General features: G+C 55.4%; 2 protein-coding genes across 2 annotated transcripts; one reads left to right on the top strand and one right to left on the bottom strand.

The window, feature by feature from the left end:
• The first annotated feature begins 1,111 nt into the window (after positions 1 to 1,111).
• LOC126500504 (uncharacterized) lies at positions 1,112 to 7,083 on the top strand. Its single transcript, XM_050140454.1, has 7 exons — positions 1,112 to 1,384; positions 2,833 to 2,916; positions 3,350 to 3,438; positions 3,832 to 4,017; positions 4,795 to 4,932; positions 5,088 to 5,280; positions 5,758 to 7,083. The coding sequence occupies exons 1-7, from the start codon at positions 1,183 to 1,185 to the stop codon at positions 6,039 to 6,041; spliced, it is 1,176 nt and encodes a 391-aa protein (XP_049996411.1). The 5' UTR covers positions 1,112 to 1,182; the 3' UTR covers positions 6,042 to 7,083.
• A 3,339-nt stretch (positions 7,084 to 10,422) lies between these two features.
• Tmem235 (transmembrane protein 235) lies at positions 10,423 to 13,734 on the bottom strand. The gene is made up of 4 exons (XM_050140019.1): positions 13,551 to 13,734; positions 12,934 to 13,014; positions 12,314 to 12,451; positions 10,423 to 10,586 (listed from the first exon to the last, which is right to left on the bottom strand). The coding sequence occupies exons 1-4, from the start codon at positions 13,732 to 13,734 to the stop codon at positions 10,423 to 10,425; spliced, it is 567 nt and encodes a 188-aa protein (XP_049995976.1).
• Positions 13,735 to 17,558: the final 3,824 nt, after the last annotated feature.

Below are 17,558 nucleotides of genomic sequence, written 5' to 3'. Positions count from 1 at the left end.
ACTTCATGTGTACACACAATTTTAAAGGTTTTAAATTAATTTTATCAAGTCGGGCGGTGGTGGCGCACGCCTTTAATCCCAGCACTCGGGAGGCAGAGGCAGGCGGATCTCTGTGAGTTCGAGACCAGCCTGGTCTACAAGAGCTAGTTCCAGGACAGGCTCCAAAACCACAGAGAAACCCTGTCTCAAAAAACAAAAAACAAAAAAAAAAATCATTTTATCAAAAAGGAGAGCGAGAGGGAAAGAGAGCTGGGTAAGTACCGCATTTGGTAGAGTGTTTGCCTAGTATGCACCAAGTCCTAATTCAGTTCCCAACACAGCATAATCTGGGCATGGCGCCACACACCCGTCACCCCAGCCGGTCAATCAGAAGTTCAAGGTCACCTAGGTTACACAGTGAGTTCAGAATGAGCCTGGGATACATGAGACCCCGTTTCAGAAGGGAAGAATTAAATACTCCAACGGTGGAAAGCTACTCTTTAGGGTCAACACGGTACCATATGTGATTCCTGGACGTCAGGGACCCCCAGCAGCGCCTGCAGTCTGTTTCCTCTGGTGTGAAACAAGGGCCCTGAGGGGCTGGAGAGATGGCTCGGTGGTGTTCCAGGCTAGTTAGTGGCAAGGATGCTTAACTAAGTTAAGTCTGCAGTGTCGGGAGCAGGGCCAGGTACACGCTGAAAGGCACTGCATAAAAGATTACCCTTGGCCAGCAGAGGTGGTGCATGCCTTTAACCCCAGCACTCGGGAGGCAGAGGCAGGTGGATCTCTGTGAGTTCAAGGCCATCCTGGTCTACGAGAGCTAGTTCCAGGACAGGCTCCAAACCTCTTTCCAAAGAGAAACCCTATCTCGAAAAACCAGGAAAAAAAAAAAAAAAAAAAAAAAAAAAAAAAAAAAAAAAAAAAAAAAAAAAAAAAAAAAAAAAAAAAAAAAAAAAAAAAAGATTACCCCTTCAGCAAAGCTCCCAAATTCTCAGGCTGCACGGCGAACCCGAACTACAATCCCCAGCATGCTGCAGGAGTCAATGTTTAGCGTTGCAGAGAGGACTCCAACTCCCAGAGTGCCCCCGGCCTACGCAGCTCCTGTCTGCACGGGGTCAAAGTAGCCCAGCCTCTCGGATCCCCCGCACTCCCGGAAGAGAATGTCCACCGCTCCTGCGGGAGAGGAAGGCGAGTTTTGCAGCCATGCTCCGCAGAGTGGCCCGGACCGTGGTCCCAGGGCTCAAGGTGCCCTGGGCGCGGTGGTCTAGGAACTGGGCGGGGGTCCCAGACCAGGTGGTAGACCTGCGCAGCGACACGGTGACCCGGCCAGGGCCGGCCATGAGGCGCGCCATGGCCGAGGCGGTCGTGGGAGACGACGATTACGGCGAAGACCCTACGGTCCTCGGTGAGCCGGGCGAAGAAGCCCCGGGCAGGGGTCGTTGAGGTGACCCCGGGGGCGCTGTCCGCGGTGCTGAAGGGAGGACAGCGTGGACGCAGAGCTGTGCCTGGTGGCATTTGAGGATGCACCTATGCACCCTGCGCCCCTGCTCGTTTTCTGGGAGAGCCTTGGTAATGCAGATTCTTGGGCTCCACGTTGGACTCGGGGAGCCAGAATCTGCATTTTAACAGGGCCACCGATGGCTTCTGTCCACTGTCACCCAACTCCCCAGATGGGTGTTGTCCAATCTGGCAAAGAAAGGCCCTAAGGTGGCCAGAGAGGAGCTCAAGAACCCACGTCAGGAACAGGGAAGAACCAGGGTTTGAGGCAGGCCTGACTGATGGAATTACTCTCTTTCATTCACTGACTGACTTCACCAAGACAAAACCAAATGGGGGGGGGGTGTTCTGGGCTTGCTGCACCTTCCCAGGGGCAAAGTTTCATAGCCTAGGGAGTGCTTTAGGGAGACAGCAAACCAAAGCCCACCCGGGGTCGGTAGGCACTGTTAAAGTGACCTCTAGTGTTGCTGGGGTGTGTGGGTCCAGACATAAACCGCAGATCACCGCTTTGATCCCCGGAGGCCTGTTCGTGGGCCCAGGCATTATTGTGGCTGTTACCAGGAACTTCAAAGATGTTGAGCTTCTCCGCTCAGCCCACACCTGGGGTGTAAACAGGTCCCCACATCAAGGCTGGGGAGGTGCTAGCCTTGGGAGTCTGGGCCGACGGATGTCTTTTGAACCCCAGGGGGGCTGGGGCTGGGAGGAGGAGAGTGGCAGCATTCAGGGTGCAGGGAGACACCTGTGTCTTCTGGGGACACGATCTAGATTGGGAAGCCACCACAGACTTTAGACAGGCCTTGCGCTCACCCACCAGATGCACCCTTTATGCCCTGCCAGTTCCCCAGAGACTCCTCCATGGTACTGTGCAGAGGAAGTCTGCAGGGAAACCGCAGGGCCTCACCTGCTGGGGCTGATGGGAAAAGAAGAAAAACAGGTGTGAGGTGGGGTGGGAAAGGAGGCCCAAACCACAAGGGAGTTTCGGTGGCCTGGGGCAGGGCACTGCGGCCCAGGAGGAGGTAGCAGGCAGAGGATTGACAGAGGGCCGGCCCTCTCTGGACATGGCACGTGGTTACCTGACCACAGACTACACAGATGGTGGATGGGCTCCAAGCCCTGCCCCTCAGACCCCAGGCTCTCATCTGAGCAAATTCACTTTTTTTGGAGGGAGTGCTTACAAGGTCTTGCTGTGCAGCTCAGGCTGCCTTCAAGCCGCCGTCCTACTTCAACAGAGTGCTCGAGTGACGGGGTACGCCATCACACCCAGTATCGAGTGCACATTGAACTGGACTAGGGCGCAGCAGCTCTGAGCAATTGTTGATAGGCATTCTGGCCCCGCCCTCCCTTCTCGCTTCTCAGAACTGCAGGAGAAGGCTGCAAAGCTGCTTGGGGTGGAGCAGACCCTGTTTGTGCCAACCAACACCATGGCCAACCTCATCTCTGGTGAGTGTCTGCCCACCCTCGGAGCTGGGGTCTGCAGCTCTCTGGTGGACACGTCCCTGGGTTTCTTTTGGGTGCAGCCAGTGGAGCACCCGGGCAGAAGGCAATGGGAGGAGTAAGGTCTGTAAGTCTTTGCTGGTGCCCAGAGCTGCCCGTTCCGGGGCCAGCACCCCGGTGCTCTCCCCTGCTGGAAGTGTCCTGCAGTGGGCCACAGCGCTCTGATGCAGTGTTAGCGCGCAGCATTCACGGCGAAGCCCCGCCAGAGTTGTGTGGCACCCCAACCTTTTTAGCACACGCAGGGAAGCGTCTGGAAGGGTGCTGCTTCCTGACAGTCTGAGCTCACTGGGCTCCAGGCTCAGCCTGGCCACACTGAGCAGGGGCAGTGGGACCCTCTTGGACCCAGTTCCAAGTCCTGCCCTCCTCCCATCTATCTCAGTGATGGGTCACTGCCGGCGCCGGGGTTCCCAGGTCCTCCTTGGGCAGGAATGCCACCTCCACATCTATGAGCAGGGCGGGGTGGCTCAGGTAAGGACCAGGCACCACTCCCCTGGGACTTTGGACATCCTCCCGCCAGTCAGGATGCCAGGGTAGGAACCTGCTTCCCAGGCATCAGGCAGAGAAGAGAAAGGAAAGGCACAGGGAAGCAATCAAGGGAGATGGGAGGGAGGGCCTGGGCCCAGATTTGCTCATCTGCCTCGGTGCCTTACTGCCCCCTAGTGGGCAGATGGAGCACTAGCACTCCAGAAAGAAGCTTTTGCACTTTTCTAAGCAGCAAAGGGCCGGCAGCCTCCCCAGCTAGGACGCTGTGTGCTCAGAACAAAGACTCTGGGGCCCAGAGGTGGCCCCTGCCGCAGAGGAAACTTCCTGTCTGGAGGTACCACTCGACCCATATGATCCAGTGTCCTCTCCTGCCTGCAGATCGCCGGGGTGCATTCCCAGCCCCTCCCAGACATGCCCCATGGCACCTTGGACCTGAACGAGCTGGAGAGGGCACTCTCTCGGGGTTTCAGGAACTCCTACCATCCTGTCTGTGAGCTTGTGTGTCTGGAGAACACACACAGCAGCGCAGGGGGCCGGGTCCTTCCCATCCACTACCTCCGCCAGGTAGGCTCCTGCCCAGCTGGGCCCCAGTGCCAGGGCACTCTTGACTTCCTGTGCCCTTTGAACTGTCCCTGTCCCTAGGGACGAATCCCCTCTGACACATGCTATGGGTGCCCATCAGGGACCCGACTGTCATAGGTCCTAGGTTGAAAATGGCCAGGATTTATTACTCTGGCTTCAGGATCCTGTTCTACCTGGAGATAAAAAAGTCCACATGGGTGGCATATGGTGACTCCTCAGGTCCCAAATACACAGAGCCACCAGGCTTCTGACTCTAGACCCCTTGTGGTTCCTCAAGAGCTCTGGGGAGAATGAGAGATGACTCAGTGGTTAAGAACGGTTGCTGCTCTTCCAGAGGACCTGAGCTTGGCTAGATCAAAACACCTGTAACTCCAGCTAGAGGGCACCTATACCCTCTTTTAGCCTCCATAGGCATACCACCGCACATGGCGTATACCCACATACATACACCTAAAATAAAAATAAATCTTAAGGCGGCTGGAGAGAGGGCTCAGTGGTTAAAAGCACTGGCTGCTCTTGCAGAGGACCTGAATTTGATTCCCAGCGCCCACATCAGACAGCTCACAACCGTCTGAAACTCCAGTTCCTGGGACTTCAGTGCCTCCGATTTCCACAGGAGTTTGCAATCATGCAAATATCCACGTGAAGAAGCATCCTAGACTAATTCACAATAGGAATAATAATTTAAAAAAAATCTTTAAAATAGGATGCCAAGCCCAGATGCCCTCCCTACCTGGCCCCTCTGACCTTTGCTCCCAGGTGCGCCTCCTGGCCCACGCCTACGGAGCACGGGTCCACCTGGATGGGGCGCGGCTGATGAATGCAGCTGTGGCTCTGCGTGTGCCTCCCGCCCACCTCGTGGAGCACTGTGACTCCGTATCCTTCTGCTTCTCTAAGGTAGGCAGACCTTCCCGAGGCAGATGGGGTGTGGGTACCCTACTGAGGATACAACTGGACCCCTGAGCCTAACAGACCCGCTGGCCCTGGGTTGCGCAGCCCCCACCTTCCCCACCTCCAGGACGGGCTCCAGGTTCTCTCCTCTCTTCCCTTAGGGTCTTGGTGCACCAGTCGGGGCGCTGGTCGGTGGAGCCAAAGGCTTCATTGAGGAAGCCTGGCGCCTCCGCAAAGCCCTGGGTGGAGGCATGCGCCAGGCTGGAGTACTGGCTGCGGCTGCCATGGTGGGACTGGCTGAGGCAGAGGAGGTGCTGCCAAGAGATCATGAGAATGCCCGGAGATTCGCTAAAGGTGCCTGGACCAGTCCCCGCCCCACTCCCCTTCGCTCCCTACCGTCTGGGCCTAGATGTACCGAGCAGCAGAGCTAGGCCCCAGCAGATCTGCACCCCAAAGCCTCTATTGAGCTTCTAGGATGGGCCCTGGGCCCTCCTGCCTCACCAGGCCCTACTCCATGGGCACTCTCGGGCACTCACACAGGGATGCAGCCAGCTGAGTCAAGAACTACGACAGACCGGAGCCTCCAATATGGGTCTTCCGTGCATTTTTTAAAAATTTCAAAACAATCCTATGATGTCCCCACATCTGAGACCCAGAGAAGTGGAAAAGCAGGATCCAACTCATGTTCTCAAATGCCACATTAGCACTCAGGCTCTGTTTCCCCACAAGATAATTAATCGGGCTGCTCTCCTGCCTTCCCTGAGGGGCGGTTCCGGCGGCGGCCGAGGTTGGGCCCCGGGTTCGGGTACTCACCGCTGTGTCTGGCTCCAGGACTCCGGGACCTGGCATCACCCATTTGCTCCGTGGATCCCGACACTGTGGAGACCAACATGGTGCTGGTGCAGGTGGCGGGGCGGCCTCCTGCAGAACTGTGCCAGCGCCTACAGGCTGTGAGCGCCGAGGAGGTGGCTCAGACTGGCCGCGCTGTGAGCGTGCTGCTCTTTCCCTGGACAGAACACTCCGTGCGGGCCGTGTGGCACCGGGATGTGTCTGCTCAGGACACGGAACTGGCGCTGAGGAAATGGGAATTTGTGCTGAGGCAGTTGAGGCCCTGAGATCAGGGGACCAGGAGCCCTGTGCCCTGGCTAGGATTGAAGTGTAGAGTAAGCTGGTCCAAGCCATTAGCCTAGTGGAGGCCCGCCCTTCTGGGGGATGACGACACCATTCCGGCCTCTGAATTCCTCCACTGACACTCATGTGATGGCCTCATTCAATCAGGAACAACCAGGCACGGGCTGGGATAAGAAGGGGCTGAATATCAAGAGAAGGGAATGAATTCAGGAAGCAGACCTGGGGCTGGGACGTGCAGCGTGACTGCCTGGTGTGTGTAAGCCCCGGGTCTAGTCCCAGCACTGTATAAACAGGTGTGTTGACTCACACCTGTAATCTTAGCAAGCTGAGAAATTAGAAGTTCAAGGTTGGGCTGGAGAGATGGCTCAGGGGTTGAGAGCACTGGCTGCTCTTCCAGAGTTCGATTCCCAGCAACCACATGGTGGCTCACCACCATTTGTAATGAGATCTGGTGCCCTCTTCTGGCCTGCAGCCATACATGCAGGCAGAGCACTGTATAGATAATAAATATTTTTTTTTAAAAAGTTCAGTCATTCTCAGATACAGAGTTTGATTCAACCCTGGGCTACATGAGACCCTATCTGCAAACAAACAGATCCTGTGTGACTGGCATAGTTATTAGAGATGGACTGTAAAATAATAATGTGGGATTTCCTTCTGTGTGCTGTGATTACCATTAATGAATAAACTGCTTTGGGCCTGTTGATAGAGCAGAACTTAGATAGGCGGGGAAAACTAAATGGAATGCTGGGAGGAAGAAGGCGGAGTCAGGGAGCCGCCATGGAGCAGCCAGAGTCAGACATGCCAAAACTGCTGATAAGCCACTGCCACGTGGTGATACACAGATTAATAGAAATGGGTTAAATGAAGAGGTAAGAGTTAGCCAGTAAGAAGCTAGAGCTAATGGGCCAAGCAGTGTTATAATTAATATAGTTTCTGTGTGGTTATTTTGGTTCTGGGCAGCCAGGATGAACAAGTGACCCTTCCCCCAATAAAGTATTGAAGGAGCTGTATTTGTACTTTTATGTCCCAGCTAAATACATAACAGAAGCATCAGGTTCAATTCCCAGCACCCACACAGTGGCTCACAACCATCTCTAATTCCAGTACCAGGGGATCTGACACCCTCTTCTGGCCCCCACTGGCACTAGGCATGCATATAATGCATAGACATATATGCAGACAAAACACTCATATACATAAAAAATAATTTCAGTATTGGAGCTGGAGAGATGGTTTAGCAGTTAAGGGCACTGGCTGCTCTTTTAGAGACTCTGGGTTAGATTCCCAGCACCCACATGGCTGCTCACAACCATAACTCCAGTTCCAGGTAGAGGCAGCTAAGAAGCTGCCATTGTGTGCAGGACAATGGAGGCACAGGTGGGGACATTAGCATGGTGGACAGTTTGGGCTGCAGAGAAGCTGCCATGGTGTGCAAGACAATCAGAGGTGCAGGCAGGGACATCAGCATGGTGGACAGTTTGGGCAGCAGCAAGTACACTGGAAAAGAGGAGGAGCCTGCAGCAGAGGACTGTCTGTCTCTCTCCTCACCCCTCAGAAGACTCCAGATATCTCTGGGCCTGGTGTTGGGGGTCCCCAAGGCCCCAGAGCTTGTCTCCTGAGGTGCTGGTATAGCACGAAGCCCGCGCCTTCTTTATTCTCCCATACGCCTTCAGGGACAGGCAATATCTTTATTCTCCCATACGCCTTCAGGGACAGGCAATATGCCCTAATCCACTGCTGGACAAGAACTTCCCCAGACAAGCTAGTACCTTAAACCAGCAGGAATCCCTCACTAGTTCTCAGAGTTTCTGAGATTAGGGACTGGAGGGTTAGTTTAAGCTCTGTTTGCCCTTCCCAATCATTGAATGCTCTATGTGGCTGGTCGATACCCCTGCCTTATACCCGTCTGCCTGGGCAAGCCTCTTCTCACCCAGCCTCACTGTGGTCGGCTCCCCTGGCACCAGCGACTGAGAGACTGAGGCAGGACCTGCCAGGTGTCGTCTGCTTCTCCCCGTGTGCCCCCAGGAGTGAGGGGAAAGCCCATCTCCCAACCATCTGGAGGCTGCTGCTATAATGTGTGGACGCTGGCTGGGGTGAGGCCTGCATCCAGGAGACACTGAATCCTTATGGTTCAAGCTATGGAGGCATCAGAGGAGAGATGGTCAGAGGCAGCCATGGCATGGCAGAGGGAAGGGCAGAGGAGAACATTTGCAGGCAGGGTAGTGAGCCCTGTGCTGCCATGGGGCTTCCTAGCTGGCCCACATTTGGCAGCAGGAACTGAGGCGCACTCACACGGAAGGGTGAGTCCGCTGTCTGGGGGGCTTGGCTGGCTCTTGTCTGTGTGGGCAAGCTCCCCACTTGTCTCTCTTCTCTCCATGTAAGACACATGGTACCCCTGGTGCCTGCTGTCTGCTCGCATTAGCTCTGAGCTGCTAACGCCTCCCCGGGCAGCACAGTCGAGCTGCCCAGTGAACTGTGAAACAGGACACAAACCGTTGGGCCAGTTACTAAGGAGACTGCCCCGTCAGAGCAAAGGCCTCGGCTAGCTTCAGTAAGTCCATGCCCACGTACACAGGCACATCCCCTCAGGCAATTGTGGAGGTCTTTGCAGCCACGGTGTGGGTCTTCGCCAGTGTCACCTGGGACCCTAAAGCCACCACACCAGTGGGGCTAGACTTCAAAGCTAGCTTCCAGCAGGCAGACAAAGCCCGACAAGGAGAGGCGGTAACTTTGCTCTAGCTCCCCGTGAGCCAGCCCACACCCTGCTAGGAAGGAGGCAGTTACAGCTGCAGGACATAGCAGCCTGCACACACACACACACACACACACACACACGCGCGCGCAGGATGTCTGTGACAGGCATGCACACACGCATGTAGGGCACATTACTGATGGCCAGAAACATGCACACTGGTGTGTGTTCTCCCTTCTACACAATGAGGAATGAGTGTCTGTTACCTATTTTGAAGAATCCTAGGCTGGCCCTGGTGATGCATACCAGAAACTCAGGACCAGAGAGGCTGCGACAGGAGGCATGGAGTTCAGGCCTACATAGTAAGGTTTTGTCCCTGTGCCCCTCCCCCCAATAATACACATTGCAGCTGGTTTATTCAGCCACTTGGCAGTGCTCTTACATGGAATGGCAAAAACCAGAACACAAACTGGGAGGGGGGTTGTCATCAGCCCCAGTCCTCTGCCCTCAATGGTCACATTAAACCCTGCAAAGGACTCCCCTGCTCCCTGCAAGCTTCCCACATCTGTAGAAGCAATCAGTGGCTTGGGGACACTGCTGAGACCAAGCCTTGAGAAGCACTCCCTTCCTTAATACACATCCCAGACTCAGGAAGAGCTGCACCAGGATCAGGGCTGTTTGGGGCTTTCGGGTACTGCGCAGCCCCTAACCTACAGCTATCCACCGTCCAGTAAATAAACACAAGTCTACCCCCTCTTACGTGGCCAGAGGTGATTCAGCTCCCACCTCTGTTGTCTCAGTCAGGGAGTGGGCTGCAGGGGCCTGTGAGCTGACCCATCCAGCTGCAGCCAAATCTCCAGGCCGAGCTTCTGCCTCCAGAAGTTCCTCTATGCAGGCAACCCAGGGACAAGCCAGGCATGGCCCCAGCTCACCCAGCTGTGGCCAGTCTCAGACACGCTCCTGGCTGGTGCTGTAAAGAGGAAGTTCCAGGGCAGCAGGGCAGCTCCCCCCCCCCCATCAGAACTGAGACTTGGACGTCCACCCTGCCTGGAAGCACTCGTAAGTGACCCACTTGGTGGCTGGACAACGTACCTAGACTATACCCTCCCACCCAGCCCTAAGCCTCCTCCCCATCAGCCTCCCCTTGGGAGAGGGAACAAAGCAGAATCCAAGGGGTCCAGCCAAACTGCAGTGTCACTGGGATCTGCCGTCTGTTCTTGGGTTTTCTGGCCTCAGTTTCCCACTCTGACGGAAGATGAGTGATTACCGTGTTTCAGTCTGGGGGGTGTGGCAGTATGGAAGCCCTCGGCCAGCTCCTGACAGAATAGGTCTGTGTCTCAGCTCCCAAGGGCTGGAATGGGCTACACCCCTCAGAGCAAGAGTACCCCCTGGACACCCAGAACCCTGAGGCACCCCACCAGGGCAGTGCCATCGAGAGCTCATGACTTGAGACATGGCTCTCCTGCCCCCCTCCTGTCCAGCTGGAGTGAAGGTGGGTAGTTCCCCAACACGCCATCCCCCAGGGTACCTTCCCCTGCTAGGATTCCAGCAAATGCCAAGGGTGCCTGAGCCTTTCTGCTCCCCACCACCCCGCCACACTGGAACTCAGATGACCACAGATTGGGGCGTTCCTGGGCGTTGGCGTTGGCGCAGGCTGAGGAACCGGGCAGCTATGAGCAAGAGCGCACCGCTGAGCCCCAGGCCAGGGCCAGCGACCAGCCGAAGCTGATGTGCACGCCCTGGACGTGCTGCGTGCCATACACGCGGGCCGTCTCCACGAACGCCAGGTGTGAGTAGTTGATGTAGATGCTGACTCCTGCCAGAGTCAGGGCACCTGGGGAGAGAGGTCCAGCAAGACTGCTCAGTGCGGCACCGGTAGACCCAACATTAGCTTTCCACTACCCCCTTCAACCACCACTCTGTTTATAGGAGTTCCCATCCAGCCCTCCATCCTGATACCTCACCCGACAAACCCCCTTGTAAACAGTCCCAGGACTCAGTTATGCCAGAAAAGGCACAGCTCTGTGGCCCACACTATCTGGCCTCGGTTTACCCTAGTGTCGGGATGTGGCAGGAGTGGGTGGATTTCCGACTGCCTGCAGCCAAAGCCACGGGTTTAATCTGGGGAAGGCTGAATTTAGTGTGTTGCAGTCTGTGAGAGGCAGGGATGGGGGCAGGGGAGTGGACTGGCCCCACTCTCCGGCTTCCCCAGGCGCCAACACAGGTGTTGCCCATCTCACCTGCAGCACCCAGCTCCCTGGAATGGCGACCTGTCTCCCAGCCTGACCCCTCTTACAGCCTGTCTCCCAGTGGGTCCCTGAAGCCTTGGCTGAAAGCTACAGATCCCTCTACCTCCGCTCCCACATCCGGACTCAGGGGACCCCAACACCCTCCTCTCCTGTCCCTGAGGGCTAAGTACACTCTGCTCAGGAAAGGTGTGGTCAGCCTCCCCTAGAAGCTGCCGTCTGACTTTTTTTTATATTTATTTATTTATTTATTATGTGTACAATATTCTGTGTGTATGCCTGCAGGCCAGAAGAGAGCACCAGACCCCATTACAGATGGTTGTGAGCCACCATGTGGTTGCTGGGAATTGAACTCAGGACCTTTGGAAGAGCAGGCAATGCTCTTAACCTCTGAGCCATCTCTCCAGCCCCTGGCTTCTGACTTTCTGCCTCTATCCGCGTCTTCAAGGAAAATGCAGAGGCTTCCCCATGTCAGCATGGAGTTTCCCAGTTAGATTTCCCAATCCCATTACTGTTGCCAGTGGCTTCCTGGGTCTTGTTAATTGGATTTTGCACTCAGTCTCCTGGGTCAAGGCTGTTGCAGATATTTTGATTACCCTGATTTTGTTCTCTAGAGACCTGGGTCTGAACATTTGCCTGTCTCATTAGTTTGTGGCTTCGGGTTCCCCATGTCAGGCCCAATCCACTCTTAACAAAGGTCTCCTGAAGAGCCCAGTGTCCCCTGGAGGGAAGCTGGCTTGTCTGGGAGATCTCACCATTGTAGTCACAGCCACGACATTACGATAGACCAGCACAGGCCTGAGCCCAGCAATAGAGGCTGCTGCAGATGGACCCCTACGGGGCCACCTGCTCACTTTGGTGACAGCTAGCCTAGGGTTGCTGTAGCAAACCTATACCAAGAAGCACTCAAGGGGACCTTCCGGCTCTGGAAGCCTTGGGGGTCTAACCTGCTGAAGTGGCCCTCAGGAGCCACCAGGGAGCTCTTGGCCTGATGTTAGTTATAGCCTGGGACTAGAAGAGTCAGAGCCAAGGATGATACGCCCCTGCTCACCTTGCTCTACTTTCACCCTCACCTAGTAGGAGAGAGGAGCAAATGGGGTCAAGACCCGCACCCCTCTTCTTGCACCTGCCCACAGAGCTAGTCCTGCAGTTACCATGGAAATCCTGAAGTCTCCCAGGCCAAGAAGCTCCACCCTGGTACAGAAACCCTGCCCCTGGGCCAGCCCTAGGGTATCTCTGCTGGGATGGGGTGGGGTGGGTGGAGGCTCTCCAATGCTCAGAGGGGAATAGGGACCAAGGAAGACCCCTGACTCACCCCCTAGCAAAAAGTAGCAGCCGGTGAGCAGCAGCAGAGGGACTCTCTGGGACAGGGAGCTGAGCAAGCCGCAGACCCAGCCACATACAATGAGGATGAGGCTCAGAGGCAGGACTACCATGACGGTGCGGTGCAGCGCTGTGGGGAGAGGAGGACCAGGGACAGCCATGCCTTCATCTGCTCGGGTCCCCAGAAGGGTTGAGCAGATGCCCATCTCCATAGTAACAGGAGACTCTTCCAGTGGCCATCCCTCTCTGGTACAGGCTTCCTGAGGCCAGGCCGAGAGAGGCTCTGCCAATGCCCTCTCCACCCCACCCTCAGGCCTCTCAGGGGTGGTAGGTTGTCTATGGCCATCCAACTAGAAGGCTGACTTGCGGGCCCTGTGAGATTTCGTCACGCTCTGAGCCGGCTCACGTCCTCACTGAAAGGGAACTGAAGGAGGAGGAGGAGTGGGCAGGCTGGGATTCCAGCATCTGTGGTCAGGGGGCTGTGATAGGCAGACTCTTCAGGTCTCTGAGGCCTCGGAAGCAGTTGGATGGGCTGGGGGGGGGGAGGTGGCTGGAATAGGGTGGTTTGGTCCCAGACCTCGAGAGCAGAGATGGCACTGGCCCAGGACTCACAGAGAAGATGCTGTAAGGAGGGAGAAGTCTCCAAGCTGTCACTGGAAAATGGGTCAATCAGCGGCACACAGCTGTTCTGCCCTAAAAGTCAAGGTACAAATGGGTGCTGGGCAACACGGGTGCCACAGCCTTGGAATCTTATTTAATTCTTGACTGAGGCCCTGGCAGCTGGACCCCAGCCTCTGGTGTTCTTCCTTTGACCTCCATGGAGACACCTAGACCTGGGCTAAACTGTCAGATTCGTCAGAAGCAAGGAGCAGAGCCCTGGTTCACCTGACCTGTTGTCATCCTCCAATGACACCTTCCCGCCAGGCCCCAGAGGAAACCTTTTAGGAATTTAAGGAAGCATAGTGCCAGCCCCCCTCTACTTCCCACCCATGGCCATAATGGCAGAACCCTGTCTTTGGGCTTCTTCAAATCCTCGCAGCCCAGCTGTCACCCAGCAATTTGAGGGGCGACTGTGATGGGGTTGGGACTGAGACTCCCTGAGGAGCAGACCAAGATGCCACAGAGGCTTAGGAGGAGGGAGTTACAGGGGCAGGAGGGCGGGAATGGGCGTGGATCAGGTGGGAGGAAAGGGAACGGGAGGGCCGGGCAAGTCTCCAGGAGCGGCTCACCTTCGCAGGTGCGCCAGAGCCCAGAATGCGAAGAGAGCTGCAGCGGCGCGCCGCTACCGGAGCCGCCGGTGTTCGCCACCTCCAGGATGTACCAGTAGTCGCTGGCGACCGCAGCTGCCAGCAGTGCAAAGCTGAGCAGGGCGCCAAGGGCTGCGCTCAGGAACAAAGCGGCCAGAAGGGCCATACCGGCAAGAGCAGGGCAGCCGCTGGGTAGGGATGCAGAGTCCAGCGGAAATCGGAGCTACGGATGGGCTGTGGCGGGTGAGGGAGCCGGGGACAAGGAGAACTGTGGGTTGGGGCAGTCAGGGTTCAGGACAGAATTGATCCAGGCTAATGAGGGTTTAGGCGGTGGGAGAAGTGGAAGTCTCAGCGGAGAGGGCATGGGAGGGATGACGAAGAGCAGGCTGGCTAGGAGCAGAGATGGGTGGAGGGCAGAAGAGGGCGGGAGAAAGACGCTGTCCGAGGTTCTTCAGCTACTGCGGCTTTCCTGCCACTGTGACTGGCCAAGTAGGCAAGGAAATGGATGCACCTTTCTGTGCTGGCCAGGCAGTAAGAGAAGAGAAGGGGAAATCTAATGTAGTGGCAGAGCTGGGGACAAAGCTGGGTTCAAATCCCAATGTTGCCACAAACTGGTCGACACAAGGCCACCCTATGGTTGGTGTTAAGAGGACCAGAGGTCAGCCTGAGACTGCCCCCAGGAGGATGAGCAGCCGCGGCCAGTGCCTGGACCACTGCACCAATCACCAATAGCTCCTAGAATGGCGGGGTTGGGGTGGGGTGCAGACAGGCCCAGGTGGGCACATCGCATCTCAACTTCAAGTCCTGATTTTCATCAATTCTGAGGATTAATAGGATAAGCTCCCGGCAGCAGGGAGAAAAATCATTGTTTCTGTGCAACTTGCTTACAAGGCACATACACACCTATAGGAAACGCACCTACAGGAATTCATTCACAGGGCACTTACCCACAGGGTGCACACTACAGGGCACTCATAGGGAACACACAGGGCGCACACCTACAGGGCACTCACCTACAGGACACTCATTCACAGGGCATACACCTACAGGGTACTCACAGGGAACACACAGGGCACTCACCTACAGGACACTCATTCACAGGGCACACACCTATAGCACACATAAACACCCCTTGAGGACAGGATTCAGATGCTAATGGCAGGAGAGACAAAGAATTGTAGAGTCCTCAGCCAGGAGGAACCCAGGCAGTCAAGCTGAATGGGCTGGGTTACATTCTGGATAAGGAGAGGGCCTCTGAATCATTGCCCTGGGATGGCCAGAGCCTGCAGACACAGGAGCTGCGTGACTCAGGTCAGCCAAGCCCTCACTTGGACTGTTTGGAGATACGTATTTCTCTCTGTTGAGCTTTTGGCTTGAAGAGCATATCCTCAGATAAAAGCAATCTTAGCAAAGTTATTAAAACAATATTCCAAGTGGAATTCAGACAGAGCATAGAATTCTTCTAGTATCTTGTGAGCTGTTCTTTCTGCGTGCACACCAGGCCATCCCTGCCCACATCTGTGTGACAACCCCTGCAGCTGGCCCTGTCCTGTAGACACCCCTGCTCTGGCTCGATGACTGGGAAAGACTGAGAACCCAGTAGGTGCTCAGAGAGCAGCAGCCTTCCCAAGGCAGGAGAAGGGAGACTCTCCCGCCCAACCCAAACTCTGATTACAGCCGAGGAGGAAGCACAAATCATGCAAACTTGAGGCCCCTTAGCTGTCATCCCACAGGGCAACAATACAGCAGGAACCAGTCTTGCTTTCTGTCTGACAAAGGCTCCTTTTATAGAAAATGTCATTTTATGGACACGGTGGTACTGTCTCCCTCCCATCGAGCCCCCTGCCTTTGAGCTGCTTTGCAAAGGTTCATGCTCCTGCTCCATCTCAGGTAGGCAACAGCCACGCCCAGGCCACCGCTACCCTGGGGAAGTGACAGCAAGAGGCACCCACACCATCCCTGCACTAATTCCCTCAGGCTGAAGGGGCTGGAAGGCAGCCTGCTGGGCAGTCCATACCCACTTCACTTCCAACCCTGGGTTCTGTGCAGTGGAAGCCACTGATTGTCTTCAGGGCAGCAGGCACTGGCCCCTGAGGGGGTGGCTCTAATGAATCCTGCCAGTGTACTTTCCCAACTGAACCCAAGAGACACCAGCAGAAAAGGTGCTGCTTTAGAACGACCCAATATTTGTTACTTGTCTCATCAAATGTGTAAGCTATAGAAGGCGGGCCGTGCGCTGGCCTCTGGCTGCCAGAGACTCTTCGAAGCCAGCAAGATCCATCATCGCAGACGTCAGACAGGTGGGCTTTTGGGGAAAGACGCCCAATCTTGAGTAACAAAAGCAAGGCTGTATCCAAGCCTAACTAGGTCACATTCACAGCTGGAACAGGAGTTGGTTTCTAGGGGTAGCCATCTGGCTGATGAGCCTCCTGCCCCAGGCTAACTCTGACTATTGTCTTCAGCTTGAGTTTGGAGAAGCAATCGAACTGTCAGCTAAATGACCCTCCAGCAGCTGGGCATCAGCTGTACGATAGCTCATTTTACTGAGCTTGGCAAACATCCTCCCTCAGAAGAACCTCAAATTACTGCCCAACGGGCCCATTCTGCAGGATGCAGCTGGCTAAGCCCAGAAGATGCAAAGGCTAGAAACATAGTTTTTTGTCTTCCTTAGATAAACAAGACTGCAGCTAAGCTTCTGCTCACACACGCTAAGGAAGCACTTGGCTGGATCCATTGAGAGATGTGACCACAACCAGGGGACAGTAACTGGGATGGGCGGTCCCAAACCAAGTGGAACCCACAGGTCTGTGAGGCTCCACTTGCTGAGCCGGCCATAGAAATCAGAAAGAGCAGAGGAACTGGAAGAGTTAGAGAACAGAGCCAACAGCACAGGTGTGAGAGGCCAGGACCCACGTCTAGACAGCTGCCCAGGGAGCCTGCCGCCAGCCAGGGCTTTGCTGTGGGAAAGATGTTTCTAGCACCTCCTTGGTATTCAGAAAGCGAGTAGGAACTTTGTAAGCTGACTTCAGGAGATGGGGTCTGATCCCTCCTCCTGCTGAGATCTGATGAGCCCCATCGACTGAGCCAGTGGGCAGGAACCATGTAGGTGTGGGGGCTCCTGACCAAGAGGAGTGGAGCTGGCCACCCACCAGGCTGTGCTTGCCCGTGGCCTTCATGAGCTCTCACACCTCGCATTAGCTCTGCTCCCCTCTACTCTCCGATTTCTGTGTGGTGAGGTGGGAACAGACAGAGACCCAGCTCCTACTGTGTGTCACGGTTCCCTTATTTGCAGAGAGCTGTCCTAAGGCCTCGGGAGGTCACCAGAATGGATGTCTTGCTGTGTGAAAATATCCTGATGAAAACATTCGAAGGGAGGAGTTTCCTGTGCTCACAGCTCAAGGTGCAGTCTGTCATGATGGGAATCGGGATGGCAGGGTCACGAAGCAGCTGTCAGTTAGGAAATGAAAATGATGAACCTGATGCTCAGCTCTCCAGGACCCCACATCAATTAGTGTGATCACAATGATGCCCAAAGGCCCATTACCTCCTGGCCGACTCCAGACCTGCCAGGTGGATAACACAACCATCCCACCTTCCTTGCAGAGGCTTCATTAGGAAAACAAAAGCCTGCTCAACATGAATCACGCTGTAACCCCAGTGCCTTTACAGCTGTCCAGCTCTGCAGCTCAAGCAGGGACTGCAGCTTAAACACCACTGGATTTATAAGCTCTGAGTGTAGTGGTACCTGGGAGGTAGGGCAGCAGGATTGAGTTCAACAACACCACAAAAAAACAAACAAGCCATTTTCCCAAGACAGAGTTTGCAATCCGCTTTTTGATGATTTTATTCCATTACCCTGCGGTAGAAAACTCACATCACAGGACAGATGAATCTCCAGCACAACACATCACCACACCTATGGCACACAGTCGTGCTACCAGTATGGAGACGCCAAGACCAGAACCTCCCCCTCCCCCCCTCCCCCCCTCC

The sequence above is a fragment of the Alexandromys fortis genome, unplaced genomic scaffold (assembly GCF_014885135.2).
Source record: "Alexandromys fortis isolate MF-2015 unplaced genomic scaffold, M_Fortis_MF-2015_v1.1 scaffold_39, whole genome shotgun sequence".
Lineage (NCBI taxonomy): Eukaryota > Metazoa > Chordata > Mammalia > Rodentia > Cricetidae > Alexandromys > Alexandromys fortis.
The sequence above is the reverse complement of the archived record's forward strand: the minus strand, read 5'-3'. Positions and strand labels throughout refer to the sequence as shown.

What these genes read in the sequence shown, in the direction of transcription:
- LOC126500504 (XM_050140454.1), top strand. Translation starts at nt 1,183, where the DNA reads ATGCTCCGCAGAGTGGCCCGGACCGTGGTCCCAGGGCTCAAGGTGCCC. An exon ending in AGCAGGGCGGGGTGGCTCAG is followed by an intron (nt 3,439 to 3,831) that starts GTAAGGACCAGG and finishes TCCTGCCTGCAG; the next exon opens with ATCGCCGGGGTGCATTCCCA. An exon ending in CCATCCACTACCTCCGCCAG is followed by an intron (nt 4,018 to 4,794) that starts GTAGGCTCCTGC and finishes CTTTGCTCCCAG; the next exon opens with GTGCGCCTCCTGGCCCACGC.
- Tmem235 (XM_050140019.1), bottom strand. Translation starts at nt 13,734, where the DNA reads ATGGCCCTTCTGGCCGCTTTGTTCCTGAGCGCAGCCCTTGGCGCCCTG. An exon ending in GCTCTGGCGCACCTGCGAAG is followed by an intron (nt 13,015 to 13,550) that starts GTGAGCCGCTCC and finishes CTTGACTTTTAG; the next exon opens with GGCAGAACAGCTGTGTGCCG. An exon ending in CTGCTACTTTTTGCTAGGGG is followed by an intron (nt 10,587 to 12,313) that starts GTGAGTCAGGGG and finishes CTCTCTCCCCAG; the next exon opens with GTGCCCTGACTCTGGCAGGA.